Source organism: Anthonomus grandis, chromosome 9 (assembly GCF_022605725.1).
Source record: "Anthonomus grandis grandis chromosome 9, icAntGran1.3, whole genome shotgun sequence".
NCBI lineage: Eukaryota > Metazoa > Arthropoda > Insecta > Coleoptera > Curculionidae > Anthonomus > Anthonomus grandis.
Genome location: NC_065554.1, coordinates 22,042,651 through 22,063,825, shown reverse-complemented (window position 1 = coordinate 22,063,825; position 21,175 = coordinate 22,042,651). Strand labels below are relative to the sequence as shown.

The window sequence follows — 21,175 nt, the reverse complement described above, 5'->3', positions numbered from 1 at the left end:
TCTCAAATAAATTATTAAAGATCCTATAATTATTAGGCGATTTACAAACCTTCATTGTCTATTAACCAATTCTTCATTATTCGGAATTCCTAATAAAATCTTATATAGAATTAATTAGGTTCATTATGCAAAATGATGGTTCATTCATTATATAACAGACGCTTACAAAAAAACTACTCTATATTTAAAACAAATTCTCATCTACATCACTGGCACCCCTTTGTTTCAAGCTACTTAGAAATCCATAAAAGAACTAATACCTTATTTTACACCTGCTCCTATTCTCTTAATAACTCTTTAATAGCTTAATACACCCATCACTTTACATTAATTTCCCTACCGCTAAAAGGGCTCAGTTAAATTTTAATTAAAGAAAGCATGAAATTAAAATCTGACCCATTTACAGGCCTTCCTAATTACACAGAATAATTATTTTAATCGGACATCTGTTCATTTTCTGTCTAATAAACTAAAATTGTTTGGTTAAACATTGCCGAGTAATAATGGGGCATTAAAGAAACTTTTATCAATTTAAAATGTTTATCATGAATAGCGTAAGTACACGCACAATGTCAATATAAGCTAATGACAGCGGTTCATACTTAACGTTTTATTATATTAAATAAGACTTTAAGATAGTTTGATAGTATATAACTAAATATTGCACTCGAAATCAGTTCTAGTTTCTAGTGCATATGCAAACAACCTGTAAATTATAAATAAGGGGTCCGGTACGCGGAAAATCAAAGTTGGTTTATTCCGCCAGCAAATTGGGCCACTTGCCTGCTAATTTATTAATAACTCTAGGAGATTTTGCGTGTTTCGCTGAGGACTCTAAATTTGTTGTTAATTAATTTATTAATGAAAATTCTAATGATAAGTTGGTATGGTAATTTAGTGCAAGAAATGTACTGCTAGAGCAGCATATAAAAAGCAAAATATAAACTGAGTCGAAGAACAAGTTGTGCCTGTACCTAAACCTATTATCAAACACTAACCGACACTAACTATGGGTTCATCATCAAGAATTTAGGCGATTAACTTCATACAATATACCATCTATTCTACATAGATGACATAAAAAGACGCAAACTCAACGACAAGCAGCAGCAAGGTTATCTAAATGACATCTGACACTGACAAAAGTAAAACAATGCATATAAAAAATGCTGTCTTAAAGAATAAAGAAATAACATACAAGTATCTCGATATTAATCAAAATATAAAAATCAACTATAAAACTGCAAGAGAACAGCTTGAAAAACAGTAAAAAAAGAAGAAAATAGACTTATTCATGTATTATATTTCAATTTTTGAGCGTGTAAGATAGTAATTTCTAAATTGATTTTTGCTATAAGTGACGTAATACCCAATAAAATAAGTAACTCAATATGAATTCATCACACCAATACATATTTTACTTACATAAGCCTAGTTGTACTGCAGACAAATAATTAACGATACTAAGATACTATAGCATGGTTCATCAGGATGACGTAAACATAGCTCATTAATATTATTAATGAGCACACTCTGTCTTCCGTGCTAGCATCACTATAAACCATATCTTCTAATTAGTACTTTTGTAATTTCTTGTGGCAACTTACAACTTTTTTTTTAATGACTTCATCTCAGCAATTTTTTATTTACTACCAAAACACCAGAGGCCTTAGGACAAAGACAGTAGACTTTTATCAGTCTGCCTGCACCTGTCTATACGACTGTATCTCAATAACCGAGTCTTGGTTAAATCCCAACGTTCTGGACTCGGAGCTGTTTCCCAACAACTATAACGTTTTTAGACTTGATTGGAACGCTAACATTAGTGGCAAAAGTGATGGTGGCGGTGTCTTATTGGCGATTCGTGACGTATACTACACGGAACTTGTCTCTAAGTGGTGTAATTCTAACACAATAATCGAAGACATATGGGTGAGCGTTACTTTAGAGGGGCGCAGAAAATTATTTATATGCACTGTTTATATTCCACCTCATGCGGCAGTAAATAACTAACTAAACTTTTTGTCTAAACTAGAAAATATTATAAGCACTAATATTAATAGTTATTTTTTAATAATGGGTGACTTTAATCTACCTAATTTAATATGGTCACAAAAATCGAATGTTAAGGATTTATTGCCTATTAACGCCATTGATCCTTGCAGCAAAGCATTTTCTGATGCTTTTTACTTTAATATTCTAAAGCAATTTAATCACGTCTTTAATGCTCGTGATAAAATTCTGGATCTTATTATTTCTAATTCTACAAAAGTTATTGTAAATAAAAGTATGGATCCATTTGTCCCTGAAGATAGCCATCACATGTCTTTGGATATAAATGTTAATTTGATATCGGAGAAAAAAATTGTTAGTATTTCATATACCAAGTTAAAATTTAATAATGCCAATTACGACACTATCAATGAAATTATTATTTCTACTCATTGGGACAAATTATTTCCATCTAAAGATGAAAATATTAACATTGCATGTTTTTATACAGTTTTAGATAACATTGTTATTAACCACATCCCTAGAATTAAGATCAATAAGGGACAATACCATCTATGGTTTTCCAAACACACATTCAATCTAATTAAAAATAAATTAAAGGCACATAAAAGTGGAAACTATACCAAAGACAATGTGATTACGAGAACTTTTCAAATTTACGCAAAACAGTAAAGATTAATATACGCAATGATTACAAAGATTATATTTATAAAACAGAAATAAACATTGTCAAAGACGTTAAATATTTCTGGTCATTTTTTCACAACAAAAAAAACACTAAAAGCTTACCAATAAAAATGAAATTTAATGATCAGGAAGCTTCGAATTGTGTTGACATTAGTGAACTTTTTTCTAAGTATTTTAGTGGAGTGTTTGAACCTTCTGATACACCAACTTTAATTGAGCCTAGTCAATGTCAAGATTAACAATATTAATATAAACGACATTAAATCCGCACTTACATCTATGGATCCTAAAAAGGGACCTGGCCCAGACGGTTTTCCTTCATTTTTTTTGAAGTCTTGTTCTAGCTTGTGCGAGCGTTTGCATATTTTGTATAATCAATGTTTATCCAGCGGCATTTTTCCTAATATTTGGAAAACAGCTCAAATTGTGCCAGTATTTAAATCTGGAGAAAAAACTTATGTACGGAGTTACCGGCCTATTTCCCACTTAGTCACTTTGGTAAACTTTTTGAATCTTTGCTGTTAAAACAATTATTCTTTAAGGTCAAAGAAGCTATTAATGTTAACCAACATGGCTTTTTCCAAAAAAGATCGGTAATAACCAACTTAATACCACTTATTCAGAGTATAAACGAAAGTATGGATAGTGGTCTGGAAACTTTTGCCGTGTACACCGACTTTTACAAGGCTTTTGATAAGGTACATCATCCTATACTATTCGTGAGGTTGGAGAATTTCGGTGTGCGCGGGGCCCTGCTCAAACTCATTAAAAGTTATCTAACAAATCGCTCTCAGTACGTTGTCATAAATGGAGCAAAGTCTTCTTGTACAACCGTAACTTCAGAAGTACCGCAAGGTTCTCATTTGGGACCGATTTTGTTTTCAATTTTCTTAAATGACATTGGTCAATGTTTCTCTACCTGTAGATATCTTGCATATGCAGATGACCTAAAAATCCTTACAACAATTAAGAAGGTATCAGATTTTCGTGCCCTGCAATCTGATCTTGCAAATTTTGAAAGGTACTGTACCTTAAATAAATTATTTATTAATCCACAAAAATGTAATTCTATACTTTTTAGCAGAAAACTATCTCAGACACAAAACAAATGTGATGTCTATCTCGGGGGCACTATCTTGAAGTATGTGGAGTTTATTAAGGATTTAAGTGTGACGTTGGATTCCAGACTGCTCTTCGACGTTCATATAGAAAACATTGTTCAGAAAGCTCTAAAAAATCTAGGTTTTATATCTCGAATTACAAAGGGTTTTAGTAATCAATCATCATTAATATTATTATATAATGCATTCGTTAAACCTACTATAGAATATGCGACAGTGGCTTGGAACCCGATGTATCACAAATATATTGACCAAATTGAAAAAGTTCAACGCAAGTTTGTAAATATAGTAAATTTTCGCTTTAATAGACCAAAACATTTTTTTACTTACTATGATAACTTAAAATTTTATGGTATGTAGCCCTTAGAGAGTCGTAGAAGCAGTTTTGATTTAATATTGATTTATAAAATTATTAATAATTTAATAGACTGCCCTTTCTGTCTGGATAATTTACACATCAACGTTAATCCTTATATTTTGCGTAATAGATCGACCTTTAGCATCTCAACATATTCTTCAAACTATCTGTCTAACTCTCCATTGTTCAGATGCGCCCGTAGTTCTAATAATTCCCAAGAAACTAATTTGAATAATGATATATTTTTCTCCAGTATGGCATCATTTAAGCGATATTTAAAGAATTCTACCTAATTTCGCAAACAACGATAAATATTGTCCTTTTTTTCCTTATTGTCATTATTCTTATGTATATATGCTTCTTTATTGTTTATAAGAGATACTATTAAATAAGTCAGTTAGATTTATATTGCTTGGTGTATTTGTTAGGTTTGGTGAAAATGTAATGTTTGGCAAAGCGCTTACTTGTATTTAAATTCATAAGATACTTTGTGCTTTCCTGTTATTGGATTGCTTAGTCTATCTGTAGGAGAGCCTTGTACTTAAATAAATAAATAAATAAATAAATAGACCTCAGCTATAGATGGCTCCAATAAGGAAGCCTAAATCTAGAGACAGAAGGATTCCTACTCGCCAAATAAGATCAAGTTATTGTATGTGTATACCGGTTTATAATAATTATTTATTCTACGACGTCTTCCGATTCCTAGCCGCCATCCTTTTCTGTCTCTACATAGGTACTCTTCCACACCTCTTTCTCTTATATCCCTATCGATGCCTTGTCTCCAGTTTTTTCTTGGTTCTTTACGTTTTCTTCGACCAGAAGGTGACCAGTTTATAATTTGTTTCGGGAGTCTATCATCTGCATCCTCTGAACATATATACAATACCTATACAACATCTATATACAATAATCTTTATTTAAACTAAATTATTTACACCTTTTACATTTTTTTTATTTCTTTTATTTTAATCATTGCATTTTCCAAATTTTAAAGTATAAATATTCTGTCTCTTACGATGTGATTTATGTTTCTTGCTTGTAGAACTATTTTGTCTATATATATATTAAATACATTTTTTATCAGATAATAATTTTTGGCAAAAATAAGTTTTTCATATTTAATTTATGCAGTATTCACTTTTTTCCAAAAAATCTGCGAAGTTTTTTTTTAATGTTTAAAAATATTTATATATAATTTATGTAAGAAGCAGCATTGCCTAATTTTTTTTTAATTCTCCATAGAAAATTAAAAGTTTTGCTATAAGGTTTTTTCTATGATATTTTTAATTTAAGTTTCTTGAAAAAAAAATAACATTCAATGGTAATAATATTTTTTTTTCATTTATAAAATATAACAAAAAATTTTTTTTTCTTTCATTTATATATGGCAAAAAACTTTACTCTTCCTGCTCAATATACAGGAAAAAAAAATTAATTTGGCCACTAGTAAAAAGTTTCAAATTAAGTTTTCATAAAAATCAAAAACACATTTAAAAAAAAAAAAGTTATTCAAATTCTAAGTTACATTTTTTTCTATCTAAGTGGGTTTCATTTATATATTTTGATATTTTTTATTATTTTTTGAATTTTGCCGATTTAGCTGACGGTTTATATTTTCAAAAGCTTAATGTTTGGAAAAATTTTTTGAATATGCTTAGAATTAGTTTAAGATCTTTCGCATTGAGACAATTATAAATTTATGACAAAAATATTTCTAAAATTTGTATTTATTATATTTTTTCAAATATCATGTTTATAGTTTACATATTTTTGTAAGAAGAAATTATATCTTGCTATATAAACAAACTTTTTGCATTTTTAAAAGAAAAATGTTTGTTAATTGTTTTCTCTTCATTTTTTCAATTTTCTAAGCAAGTACTTGATCGAAAATTATAAAAAAATCATTCTATATACATTTTTATAAAGAAATGTGGTCATAATGGAAGGAAAAAGGATTTTTTTTTCATAATAATAAAAAGATTCCCGTTTACTATACGTGAGGTTTTTTTAAAATGTTTTCTAGTACCGTTTTTATATTTAAAACTCTTTGATTAATTAACTGGTTCGAAGGTTTTTCCTATTTTTTTTTGTTGATCTGGAAATAAATAATAATTTTTATTTTACATTTTTTTTGCTTCATTTATATAAGTAGTTTTTGGTTTATTTTAATCAATAAATCAAAACATAATTTAGAAAATTTTATTTATTTAGGCTACAAATTATGGTAAAAACTTCATGTTTAATACTTTTCCAAATTAAAAAAAAAATTAGAATTTACAATCCTTATAGAGAAATTATAAATGGTTTGCTTTGTTAATCAAAGATAAAGAGTTTAAATAAACAACTTTATATCTTCTAATAATTATTATAAGATTCTAAACTAAAAGATGTATTCAAAGATTATTGGGAAATGTATATCAGCAATTTCCAATACATTCTCAGCATGTAAAATTTTCTTTTGTCGAAATATTGAGAGACTTCTGCATTCCGATTCAGCATTTATAAATAAATCAAAATACTCTTAACATACGCAATAAAATATGTTATTAGGGATAGAGCTTATATTTTTTTTAAAACATAGTATATTTTATTTAAAACATAAAATTTGATTCGAAAAATTATCACTCAGAAATCTTTTTTATCTAGACACTAAATAGCTATACTAAAAAACTCGTCATCTATATGGTATACATAATCAAAAGTCGCAGACACCTGAATATATAATTGTGCTACAGGTATAGGAACCTACAGGTGTAAAAATTTACAAATATACTACTAAATAAACTACTTAAGTACTCTATTAGGTGCTATTTAATAGAATATAGACACGATCAAAAACTTCAAGGAATTAAAGAGCTCCCTCGACTTCTCTATGATATATAGAAGCTATATAAGTCAAAGATTCTAAGACATAAAGCCGCATAGTCAAAGGCCTTCTAAAAGTCGCAGCACTCTCCTGTTAATACATATGATATTAAATATAGAAGCAGTTAGAAACTTTAAGGTATAAAACAACACAGTCACAGGCCTTCTGAATGTCACAGAACCCCCTGGGAAGAACTCTCATATCTTAAAGAGGCTTAAGTTTTAGTGCAAAATCTTCCTCAAATTTTGTTTCTCTCATGTTGATCAAACATAAAAACCTAAACTTTATATCTATGACTACTCTAGTTAACGTCAAATAAAAGTTCTTGGTCCCAATGGTCTTTGGCATGTCAAAGTATCATCAATCAACATTTTATATATATGCAGCGATATTTCAAATTCATTAATTGTAAAAGAAATTACTAGTAATTTTCTCACCATAATTTTTTTTATCGTTAAACTAAATTTTGGTCAAACATAGTAATAAAAAGCCTATAGTCATAGGTCATATTTTTAAGCTAAAATTGTCACTTTATGACTCGTAAAATAAATAACTCTAATCAGTTAATCGCATTTAATTTTGTCAAATGAGATATTTTAAGTCAAAATTTTCTCTTAATAACTGATAAAACACCAAAATCTTACTAGTCATATTTTAATTTTCAGATAATTAATTTTTTTTTATTAAAAAACACATATCATTTTATATTTAAGCCAGAGAATCCTAATTTTTGCCAAACAACAAAAGTTATAACATGCAACATTTTGAGACGTTCATTTGCATAGAAAATAGGTAATATATTTATAGATATATTTCCAAAGCATTCAACATTCGTTCTGTTCTTTCTTTCATTTACCATACTTATTTATTTTGGATACTGTCTGGTCCCATAAGATTCCGTTCAACATCGATTGCCATCCTGTATTATGTTAAGCCTAGTTATTGATTTTCTTTATATTGTCTTATTTTTTCTCTACTTTTTAATATTAAATCCTGTTGTATTTCTCCAATGCACATGGTCTCTGTCTTTTCTATATTTACCTTCAACTCCCATTTTCTGTACTACTCTATGAATTTTCGTGCCATGTACTCGTCTTGATCCTGAGTTATTACCACTTGGTCATCAGCAAAACACAATGTATATCAAGTCTGATTGTTGTTAAGTGGAATGCCTATTCCTTTACATTTCTGCTTCCACTGTCTAAGAGCTCATTCCAAGTAGATCTTAAGAACAGTTTGAGAAAGGCAGCAGCCCTGTTTTAGATCTTTGTTTACTTTGTTAATTTATTTCTTTTCTTCACTTTGGCTTATGTGGTTTTCTACAGTCTTCTCTATTACTGCAATGATGTAGAATTAGTGGATATTGTCATTTCTATAAACTCTCTTCACACAAATATATCGTTCAAAATTAAGGAAAAAAAATATGAAAGGTTGCCTTTTCGTGATGTGCTTATTTCAAAAAATATCAACAAACTTGAATTTTAAATCTACCACAAACCCACCAAACTACTGATATTAATTCTGCACAATACATTACGAATCATCAAAAAATAAATATGACTAATAAAACAATGAACGTATTACTGATGGTGTTTGAAATAGAAATTGCAAATTAAAGCTGTCTTTATTCTATCATTCATAAAAATACGACACTCATACGCTTCAAATACTCCAATTAAGCGATTTAATGCCGCAGTCAGGTAAAAAATTATTACGTCGAAGCATAACCTTAAAACGAAATCACCTGTTCCCGGCTAAGTGTTGGAATTCAGCACTTTTTTATCAGAGTCGGAGGGGGCGAAAAGTCGATTAGAAAGAGGCACTTCTCTTATATGTGAACGAGATAAAGTTCCTTGAGAATGTGTTAATCCATTCATTTATACGGCAGCCTCCGCGAATAAGGGCTTAACTTGAATTTTCGATGAGGAGTAGACAGGGCTGGATCCGTACGACATTTTTACACCATAAGTTTATTAAAAAAAACTTCAAGTGACAAATAATATTATAAGCTAAAAACATTCTCAAAAATAACTAAGTCACTTATCATCTCTATAAACGAGCGTCTTTATTAAAAATCACGATGAATCGCGGGTGTATTATCATCTTTTCGAATCCCCAAGAATAGCGATTCTGAAAAGTTCAAAATGATGTTATAATGCAAATTCGAGGCTTTTATATCTGTCAATTTTAATAGATTTAGGGAATTCTGTGGCCGAACATACACCTGAAGATTGTTTGATAATAATATGGATTTTTTTTAGAAAACGAGTGTCTGAAAAAAGACATTCATAGATCTTTAAAAGCATTTTTGAATTGGAAACATTTAAACCATTTGCGCATTTTAAACTGCCTAGAAGATAAAGTCAATTGTCTAAAAAAACAAAAAAAATTAAACAATTTGCAGTTTTTTTAGAACTTTTAGTAGATTTTTTTTAGTTGAACGGTTTTCTCTTCTCTCTTCCTTTTTTTATTTCTTTATGGTCTTTTATTTGAAAAGACCTTAAATACGAAATAGTTTCTTGCTAGATACCAACCTACATTGTACGAGGAAAATTATAAAGACATTAAGTCAAAATACAAAATATATATACATTTTTCCCTTATATTTAGGCAAGTATCTTAAATGATCGATCTTGATCTTAATAATAAAGTCGAATGATAAAAATATCGGTGCTTTGTCGGCTATTTTAACATAGGCCAAGAAAGTAAGTAAGATACAGAAAAATGTTAAAGAACAAAGTTGTTCAAGATAGAAACACAAATAAATGGTAAATAAATTTTTTAATTTTCCAAGTGTTTCACGCATTTATTCGTGGAGGTCATTTTGACTTTTCGAAGTTCTTTTTCAAGGTTAACTTAAGGTCAACGCACCTTTTTTAAATGAAATCCCTACTATTTAAATGCCTGTGAAATTCACGTATGGTGCTTTTCAAGGTTTGTCTTGGAATCTCATGCTCGTCGTTGTTAAAAAACACAAATAAAAATCTAAAGAGGTTATATCAGCTTAATTTGCAGGCTAGTTAAAAGCAGTGTTTGAAATTTGACCTTGATTTGACCTCAAGGTTACGATAATAAAGTCTGTAATATACTTATAAACGTAAAACTTCCCGCTCTTTTTAAATGCGTTACAAGAATAGGTATTCCTATTTACCTTGACATTATTAATCCTATTGAACTTGAAAACGACCTCAAAGTCAAAACTATTTTCATAGACACATGTACCTTTCTGACCTGCACAAGCTTTGTCTCAGCAATTTTTTTGTATCTTCCTTATTTTCGGAGCAATTTGGGTGCTTATAGTAAAATGGTCTACCCGATATACAGGATGTCCCGAAAGTATATTCATATTCTGCCAACGAAATACGACTTCGGCTGGATTCGTCCCGTGAGCCGTGAAGCGTTGGCAAATTATGAGCATCGCAACTTGACGTTGGCAATTTATGTCTATCTAAGCAGCAGATATAATTTGAATAATTTAATTGAATTAGATGCATATTAGACAGTAATTATCTGAAGAAAAAAGTGATATAAGAATAATTTATAACTTCTTAAAAAAGCACATTTTAACTAAATTAATGACAAAATTTTGTTTTAAATTCTAATTATTTTATATATAGTTAGTATTTTATAGTTAGTTTCAATTTAAAAAAAAAAACAAGCAAATAAACAAATAAAATCTATTTAAAAAATAATACATTATTTTTTGAATTTATTAACACCTAAAGCAATATTGTCAACACATGCTTGTAGTGAGTGAGGAGCCTTGAGTTTGCGCTTAACGAACACTGATCCTACTTTTCTACCAGCTGTTAAATTTCTGCGTCCACTCATTGATGTTTTTCTTCTTGTTTCTCAACAGAAGTTGGCTGCACAGCAATTTTCTTCCATTTTCTGGATACGAATTATCTATTTTTCGTATTTACACCCTAATATTTGAAAGCTGTGTAAATCCCTGACATTAAAGAACCAGAACTTCTACCGTAAACCTGGGAATTATGCAGAAACGTTTTAATTGCTGGATAAAAATTAACTGGGTCATTATTCAAATGGTCCATTACTTTTTCACTAAATGATTTCCAATCTCTCTTGACATCTTTTACATCTTCTTCGGATATATTGTTAACACTAATAATTGTTCCAGATTCCTGAAACAGGTTTTTTTTTTCGTCTTGTTGTATACCATCCATGATTTGTATGTCGGTAGTTTGAGAGGTACAGATAGGATTAATATCAACGTCATCAATTTTCTTCAATTTTTCCAAAATCAGTGGGGCAAATGTTTGCGCAGAAGGTTTCATATTGGTTGCAATTACATACATAATTTTTTTAGTGGTAGTGGTCAACGTATTCACTACATCAACAACATGAAAAAATTTTATAACTGCAGACTGGTGTTTGCACATTTTTCCATTTGTTCCTTGTAAACAAGTACAGATGCACGATAACATATCTACAAAATAGTGAACATCGGAATCTGAAGAGGTCTGAACAATATACTCTGTTGCATTTAAACATTTTATTTTATCCAAGGAAACGTTTTTCTCGTCAGGTCATAAATGCCTTAATCTACTTTCACGTTCTCTATTTAGAATTATATCAAGTATTCTCTGTTTTTAATACGATTCAAAGTTCATAATGACAAAATCTGTTAGCTGTATTAGATTAAAGGCTTTTGTTCTTTCTAATGGAATGTCCTTGAATAACCTGAACATAACCTCTACGTAATTATTAGTGTCTGAGCCTCGAGTCATTAGTGTTTGTCTATAATAGAAGCACCACGCATGAATTTTCGTATCTATCATGAATCTATCTGAATGTATATTGCCAATTGTGGATACTCGCATTCATTGAAGAAGTGTTCTATGTTCGTTGCCTATAGGTCTTTTCAACAAGGCTGCTCCACTTTCTATGGTGTGATTATGTTCTTCATAAAAATTTACAACGCAGGACCATGTACTTGCATTATCCATAGGCTTTTGTAATACAATTTTCATTTTGGCAGGACAGTCAATATTACGAGACTTCTTTGTTGTACGCGATTGTTTAACTTTGAAATGACAATGGTAATAGCGTCTAAATATATATTTTTTAGATTTTTCAAAGGTGTTCTAACAGTCGTCGGAGCTCGCCAAGTAACTTTTGTTATTTCTCCTAAGTCGGTTAAAATTAAGTATTCCAAATTGTCTTATGTCATGTTTATACCTGATAATTTGTAACATACCTCAAAAATACTTTATAAGTGTAGGTTGCAAAACATTTATGTCTGATTGTTTCAAAAATATGCGCTCCTATCGAAATAAGACAAGAGCAACTTTTTTATGTGAAAATGTTCTTTTTAATTTTACTATCCAAATAATTAAAAGGTAACCAGAAAAAAAGTTATGACCACTTAATTATAATCGACCCTGTATACATTTTAGCATAAAGTGTTATAAAATCAGTTAGTAACAATAACAGTAGTATACGATAAAAAATTCGAAAAATAACGACCAGGCGTTTCGAAAATATTAACAAAAAACCATTTTCAATAGGAATTATAAAACACCTTGTAACATGAAAACGATTCATTTTTCAAGATTCCTGTATATGAAGTTTTTGCCTTATTTTTAGACAAAGATGCAGCTGGTAAAATATTGCGATATAATTTCGAGACACCCTGTATAGTGGACTTCAGAAGAATACAATTTTCAGTTAACTTTTGGTAGCGTAAGAAAAACGAAATTCGGTAGAAAAGAAAAAAGTTTAAAAATTAATTTTTTGCTGTATATTTAGACATAATAGTTCATCTTAGGTGCAGGTATTATAATAAAAGAGCGGTTATAGGTAGTTAGCCAAATTATATAAAATTAGAAAATTATATAAGCGGAGAATAAATCATAGAAAGCAGTAATGCAATATCTTCACATATTTGTTATGCTTTATGGGATGTTCCTAATTGATACTTAATCATCTTATATTTTTATCGGAAATTTGAACATCCTTAAACAAAAAAATTAAATATCTAAATTTAAGAAATAATTTCGAACTCTTTGGATCTTTTCTTAGAAAAAATCCGTACGGTGTAAGTCCCCCACCAGATCGTCCCCGCTAAGTTTTAGTTTACGTTTTGAAAGATACGACTTTAAATTAAATTAGGCGATCGGTTCTGACGTTGATTTATTTTCCACTAGAGACAAACTTTGCCTTTTGCGTCCGGGGACTGCATTACGCTACCGTTTTTTGTTATTAATTTTTTTTTTCGAAATTTTCTTTTTCTGTTACTGCTAACGGACTATTAAAGGAGACATTAATAACTGCAGATGGGACTGTAAAAAAGGGGGCGAATTTATCATCCAGATTTAAGAGATGGGAACGGAAATACCGATTGAGGAGACAAAATAATTTTTTTTTTCTTGGTGGTAGATCCTGTATGTATGGGTTCACGGTCAGTAATGTAGCGGTGCCGGTGGCCAAAAAGGTTTAAATTCTTCATTGTTGGTTCATAATAAATCATCTCTGGGCAAACATATCAATCTCGCAGTAACAAGAAACATGTGTTTGCTTGCTTAGGCTAATCCAACAGATGGTACCGGAATAATGGGTCGGTGTTGGTAACATTATATTCCGCCTGTATCTTATTTCAAACGGGTATTTTAAATATGTGTTAAATGATAATGGTATGACTTGATAAATAGTCTTAGACTCGTTACATGCTTTTGCCCGAATTTCTATTTATTTTCATATACATTTCTAGTTCATTAACTGTAAATCTGTTATTATGAAAAATGATAATAATTTTTTTAATGTATTTGAGAAAACTACGTAAAAAATTATAACTGTCATAATATCCAGATAGTTGTATAGAGGTGATATAGGAAAAAAAGAGTAAGGTTCAATGTTTATTCTTATCTCCCTTTCTTAGTCTATATTAACATGAAGAGTAGTAATCAGATAATGTCTTCTCATTAGTATTAGGTAAACTTTGTAGGACAAATTTTCCAGACCAGTAGGTCAGTCCTCCAGATCCGGTTACACTCTCATTTAAGTCTATGGTATCATAAAAAATTGTAACAAAGTGATTTTCTTACTGTAGTGGAAAAAACGATAGAAGAAAAATACATCATTCTTAATTTCTAGATACTATAATGTAGTAATGTAAAAATTAATTGCCCATATAAAGACAAAGTGAAAAAGTCTGATTAGGAAACATAGATGGAGTATTTCTGGACTTGGTATTTACTAATATTGAAGGTATTGTGATCTCAAATGTAATACTTATCATCAAATTTTATGTAATTTATACCTGTAAATAGCAAGAAAAATGTTTAATATAAAGTACAGTATTATAGTTTTAGAAATGCTAAATTGCAGGCTGTCAACAATTATTTTATATTTCTACTTGATGATAAAGACTACATATTAAACAGGGATCCTTGTCTGTATTATCTGATCTCCTTTTAAAAAAATACGTGCATTAACCCTATTTTGGAATCAGATAATAGTGGTATTGTACAAACCTAAATTACATAGTCAATACTTGAAAAAATATTTAGGAAACTGGTGTCTCCACAGCTCTCCAGTGCGTATGTAACAATGATAATTATTCATAATCATTGTCCAAAGAGTTCTCTCTGGGGTGCTCTAAGAGTCGCCTTGCGGTCCAATACTCTTTGAACTTTTCATCAATGATAATATTACGAGACAGTTTTACCACTAATCAAAATTCTATTTAAAAAAAAAACCTTTTGGTTAGTGGTAAAACTATCTCGTAATTTGAGTGTCACACCAAAGGTTCCAACCATAAGACTATCAATGATGTTGGTTATAGTTTGTCCTCTAGACACCTAAATTGTACAGATAATTAAAGGTTTCTGAGGACGCTATTCAAGTGCGGAGAGACCTAATTTAATTTTCAAAATGATCAAACCTAAATCGGTTTCTTTAATAATATACGGCAATAGCTCTAAGTGTTCTGTAGTGACCTTTCCTCAAGGTAATAACATGCTTCAATTTCCATACAATATTGATTATGCTACCCTAACTAGATCAAATGAAGCCAAAGCTTTTAGTGTCTTGTTTAATCTTGTTTTATATTAATGCAATTTGTAACAAAGCGCTTAAGTAGCTTCTATACAATGTAATAGCACAGATTTTTCTCCTAAAATTTTGAGACTTTTGTATTATACTTAATATTTTCGCCCTTGCTTAGAGTATTGCTGTTTAGTGTGGTTTTTCAGCTACATCATACTCACATTCAGGATATTAAGAGAGTGCAGAATAAGTTTGTGAAATATTACTCTTGTAAGTTGCATTTTGGATATTTCTAAGTTGACCTAAGACCAATTTTATTATAAATCCCTTTATTTCTATCTACATTCTCTTCCGTTTTAATGCCTACTATAGAAGACGCTTGAAATGCTTGCTTATCAGCAAGAACGATTACATAAGAATCTGTAAGTAGAAATATCAAAGAAATTGAACATTTATTTGGTACTTTAGGCATAAGAAATCTTCCTGAAGTCTAGTAGTCATTTGTATTAAAGGAAGAAATCAATTTAAAAAAAAATCTATTAAATGTAAAAGGAACTGCGCTAGTATGTAAATGATAATACCTATTATCCAGAGCGATTTCAAACTTTATGACTCCTTAAGAATTTATTGTAGTTTTTTTCTAAATTTAGTTTAATTTTTTTTTTAGAATTATATGCTCAGCAGCTGAATTTTATTAGTGTTATAAAGGTATCATCGACTTATTAGATTTATAACGAGAAAGTAATGCCAGTGATTTTTTCTCAAGGTCCTTAATGAAGAAGTATTCTATTACTAGCAGCATAGACCTTCGGTAACTAATCTTTCTTTTTGCTATAATAACCAGTAATTGATTTAATAATTAGAAGAAATAATGGCAGATTCATATCAAGTAGATGATAATAATGATTTCATTACTAGAATCAATGAATTAGTTGATCCTAGAACTCTTACACCTAACTCTTCTTAATACGTTAATGTGTGTATGAATTCCTTCATTACCCACAAAGAACCTAGATATGTGAAATCAGGAATAAGGCAATACAGGAATGCTTAGAACAAGGAAAGATACCAGAAGAATGGAAACATTTAATTGTGACACCACTGTTCAAGAAGGGAGACCGGAACAAACCGGAAAACTACAGACCTATCAGCCTCACATGCAACCCACTGAAATGTATGGAGAAAGTAATAGTTAAGGATCTCATAGCATTCTTTCTGGAGAATGGTTTGATACCTGCCTCTCAGCATGGTTTTTTACCTAAACGTTCAACAACAACAACAAACCTTTTAGAGTGTTTGAATAACTGGACAAAAAATCACGAAAATGGCCAGCCAACAGACATAATATATCTTGACTATGAAAAGGCATTTGATAAAGTCCCGCACAAGCTCTTAATGGCAAAGCTGGAGCATTTTGGAGTCAGAGGAAAGCTGCTTGATCTGATCAAGGCATTACTGAATGAGAGATTCTACCAGGTTATAGTCAATGGGGAGCTGTCCAGTCCACATCGAGTGAGCAGCGGCGTTATCCAGGGATCGGTAGTTGGCCCCCACTGCTTTTTACATCATATTTGTTTGATCTAGTTGGACTTATAAAGATGGACACAAGTCTGTTTGCAGATGACTGCAAAATATATGCTAATCCTCTAACCAGCGCAGCGCTGCTCCAGGCAGACCTGTAAAATATTGAGATGTATGTAATGCATAGTGTTGAGGATCGGTCCAGATAATCCTGATAATGAATATTTTCTGAATGGATGTGCCTTAAAATCAGTGAACGAACAAAATGATCTAGGAGTCCTAATAACATCAGACCTAAAATGGGAACGTCATATAATCAGAATTTGTAAAAAAGCAAACTCGCTAGTCTATCTGATAAAACAAGCTTTTAGGGACCATTCTATTGAAATGATATCCACGCTATACAAAAGTTACATAAGACCAAAAATAGAATATGCCTTTGTTGTATGGAACCCATATTATATTAAAGATATAGACCAATTGGAGAAATTACAGCGCAAAGTAATAAAAATCCCTTACGAATTAAGCGAGGTGCCATATCCAGAAAGAATAATCAGGTTTGGTTTGACCACCCTCAGAGAGCGAAGACATAAAGGCGATCTCATCGAAACCTTCAAGATTACCAGTGGTTATTACCAGTGCAATTTGGCGAACCTTTTCCACTTTAGCCAAAACCATCATCTCCGAGGACATACAAGGAAGCTTGAAAAAGAAAGAACGGCAAAACTTCCCAGAAAAAACTTCGTAACAAATCGTGCAGTGCACTTGTGGAACTCGTTAAATCAGGAAACGGTGACGGCCCCAAATACGAATATTTTCAAGAATCGCGTTGATGTTGAGCCGGGACAAAATTCGGAGAGAATGATCCACTGCATGTGAGCAGGTCCACCTACTCAAGCCTGAAACATACGGAAGAAACAATAGCTTCATCGGTCTCACCGCTTGCTATTGTCAACATAATAATAATAATAATAATAATAATAATAATAATAATAATAATAATAATAATAATAATAATAATAATAGTAATAATAATAATAAAACTAATAGCAATATTTTATATCAAGGTTTCATTATTTCTAGAAGATTCAATACTTAAAAAACTTGGTCTATTTTTAAGTATGTATATAAAATTAAATTGATGATATAACCATAAAAATGAGACATCGATTTTTTAATATATTAAAAATTAAGTTATAATCATACATATTAGATTATATAATCATCTGTATAATCGACATTGTAAAAATAAACTTAAAATGCAAAAACATATACATCGTGGAGTACTGATTCAAAAAATTTAAATAAAATTATATTTAACAAAACTTTTCTTAAATAATAAAAAGCAGCTTCATTCAAGTCAATTTAACTAAACTCTGCTTTAATACAGTAGGTCCCAAAAGTAAGAAAAAAACATTGATTTTTTACGAAATTTCAATACTAAGCCTCATACTTGAGTCTACAGCAAAAAAATAAAACTAAAACAAAAAATAAAAACAAATTAAAAAATAAACATTTTTAGACTAATAATATAAACAAAGCACTTGATAAGCCTGATACCATATCTACTATAGGATAACATATTTACTATATTTATTTTTGTCTCCTACCTTATTTTTGTACATCCTACGATTTATTTGATTACTTTTAAGTTGCAGTGTATAAATCTCTAAAGAAATGTAGCTATAATATACTTTTAAAGGTTTCCAATACGTTTATGCCTAAGAATTTAATAAAATGTGCAGCACAGATTTTTCATTTTTAAATTGTATGTATTAAGTATATATATAATTCTAGGCAACAGAAATAATATTTGATAGGCAAAAGAAGATTTCAAATGTATGCAGAGTAAGAACTTTATCTAAAAATAGCTGTATATAAATAAAAAAAAGTATTGGCTTTAATAGACTCCCTGAAGCAATTTAAAAAAAACCCTTATGAAAATTTTCCATTTATTAAAAATACGTTTTTTCTAAAGGCCTTAAGACCTACAAATATTAATTTTAGAAGTTATTGTTAAATACGAGATTGATTCGATTTTATTCTCTTTCGGTAACTGCTAAAAAAATTTTATGCCTAAGGGTTTCAAAAATTTCAAATTTTGCAATACTTACACTGCATAGTTGTGTTTTCTTAAATTCAGTGAGATTATTCACAAGATCGTATCCGTTTTTGGTTTTGAGATTTGGCATTTTTGCAGGCTAACATTGGAGTCAAAAAATTGTAAGAAATCAAAAATGTGGTAAATTTTAATGCTGTAGTTGGGAAAGATCTTGTCCTTACTATATTTTAATTTCGAAAATAAAAATTAATGAAAAGATTGTATGTCTTTCTAAAAAATTAATAGTCGCAAACTTAAAGACTCGAAACTTGAAAAACCATAACAATATTTTTTTAATTTATGATTTTCGCGATTGCTGCATATCGTTCTAAATACAATAAGTCTATCCACAAGGTCGTATCTCTTACAGTTTCCGAGATTTTTGGAGGCCAATTGTAGAATTCAAAAAATCGGCAACAATAGCATAAGCAATATAAATTGAAACTTTGGAGATAGATTACAGGGAAACAGTGGGTTCTTTTTTCATAATTAGGAACATATATTTCCAACCTTTCACACTTAACGACTTCGAAAACTCTTTTATTGACCCTATTTTATAACACCTTTAGAAAGTTTATAATATACCCTTGTTTAAGAGCTTTCATGTCAAACACCAATTCTACTTATCCTTCTAATAAATCTATCAAAAAAAATATTATATTTCAGATAACGATCGCACGTAAATGATTCACCCTAAAGCACTTGCGGCCCTTTTAACAAAAGGATATTATAATTTATGATCGGGTCGGTATTTTCAAAACTGCTCCTATAATAATGTTTGTTCAGGTTCGTGTGATAATGACGATGTTTGCTTTATTGCACACCAGGAAGTGCACTAGTCATTTGTTTTAAGGGCTCGAAAAATACGACCCGGAGTTAAGTAAATAGATCAATTTAAACAAAAAAAAAATGGTACAAAATTCATTTATGTCATGAGGTCGGGTCATAAAAGAGCCGTGACATAAATCGATGACTCACAAATGCATAACAAAGGAATAAAGAATGTCCGAGATAAAAGACATCGTTTCTAATGGCATGGTTAATATTTTATTCACCTTTTTTTATACACCTACCGAGAGTCATTATCGCTTAAGGTGAGTAATTACCGTTGATTATGTACCTACGGATTGAGTGGGTGGGTTATTCATTCAGTCAGGTGAAATGCTTTTATCGTGAAAGATAAAAATGTTAGATTGTTTTTATGTTCAGAAATTTACTGCAATAAGCAGAAACTTACAAGTATTAATAAGCAAGGGATGAGTCTTGATGTGGTTCTCATGAAGACTTGAATTGATTGGGTGGTCACAGTACAAAGTATGTCAAATAGGAAAATTCTGTTGGTAGGTTACCGTCAGTATCTTTATTGAGCAGTTTACATTATGGAGTTAGGTTTCTGTTTAAAGAATAATAGATGAGTCAGGCCTGAGAACAATAGAATATCCTTATATTTACTGATGAGTTAAGGTGTCTTTGAATCATGTTGATGGACATTTGGTAAAGGGCAAAAAATAGAGATATAAGTTTAAAGGTGAGATATCTGTAAGTAATAATTTTGACTTAAAAGTTCTTTAATACTTCGAAAGGTTCCAATTGGTAAGCTCGAGAAACCCACTTATCTCATAAAAGATATTCAGTTGAAGCATCTCTTGTTCTTGTCACTAACGTACAATATCGATTGCATAGCAATCTTAAAAAAAGAGAAGACATTTTATTATTCAAAAGAATTAACCCAGACGAAAGAGAGTAATGATTACCTTCAAAGGCTCTTAGGTCCTCTAAAGGCTTTGAATCTTTTACCATCAGGTGTTGACTTTTCCTAAAATACAATTGTTTTACAAATTTCATTCCATATTTATATTCTTGATGATTATTAGCTCTTCGTCATTAGTAGAATGATTATTTTTAATATATTTGTTTATATTTGCTGTTGTATTTTCAGTTTATTTCAACGTATTGTAACGATACTGTAAACACCAAAAAACCAGCTGATTCTTCGTGAGTCCGGAATGACACAAGTGGCATATCGCACGACGTCTCGAAGGTTGGCGACAATCTTTCAGAATAGCATTCTGCCGAGTATATAAGGAGCCGCATCGCTGATGGATATTTAGTGAAATAACATTCGGAATATTATTGCTAAATTTGAACACTGTAATTAAATATAGTAAAAATAAATATCTCGAGTAGTCATGAGTAATCGTGTTTTCCTAATAAAAGGTGTATATAAATTAGTTTTTAAATTATTTTAATTTACACTTAACGTAAAAAACCCTAAAGTATTGAACTATAATTATTTTATAATTATATAATTTATAATTATTTCAATTCTTGTGTATAAGTGTATGTACCTTGAGAGTCAGTAAGATACTGATAAGATTATCATTTAACGGACAATAAAGATTAGACGCTGATCAGAAAAATGGATCACAATTTAAAATTAATCATAATAAAAAATTATTTTCAGGATAGTATAAAATCTTTTTACGTCATTTAAT

The 21,175-nt window shown here is 30.2% G+C and overlaps 1 protein-coding gene across 1 annotated transcript in view; it reads left to right on the top strand.

Moving 5' to 3' along the window:
* The window catches only part of LOC126740651 (uncharacterized), a 29,277-nt gene extending 8,499 nt beyond the window's left edge, over positions 1–20,778 (top strand). The window contains exon 3 of the mRNA XM_050446767.1: positions 20,620–20,778. Coding sequence (XP_050302724.1) covers positions 20,620–20,679 — 60 coding nt within the window. The 3' untranslated portion in view covers positions 20,680–20,778. The remainder of the gene's footprint in view (positions 1–20,619) is intronic.
* Positions 20,779–21,175: the final 397 nt, after the last annotated feature.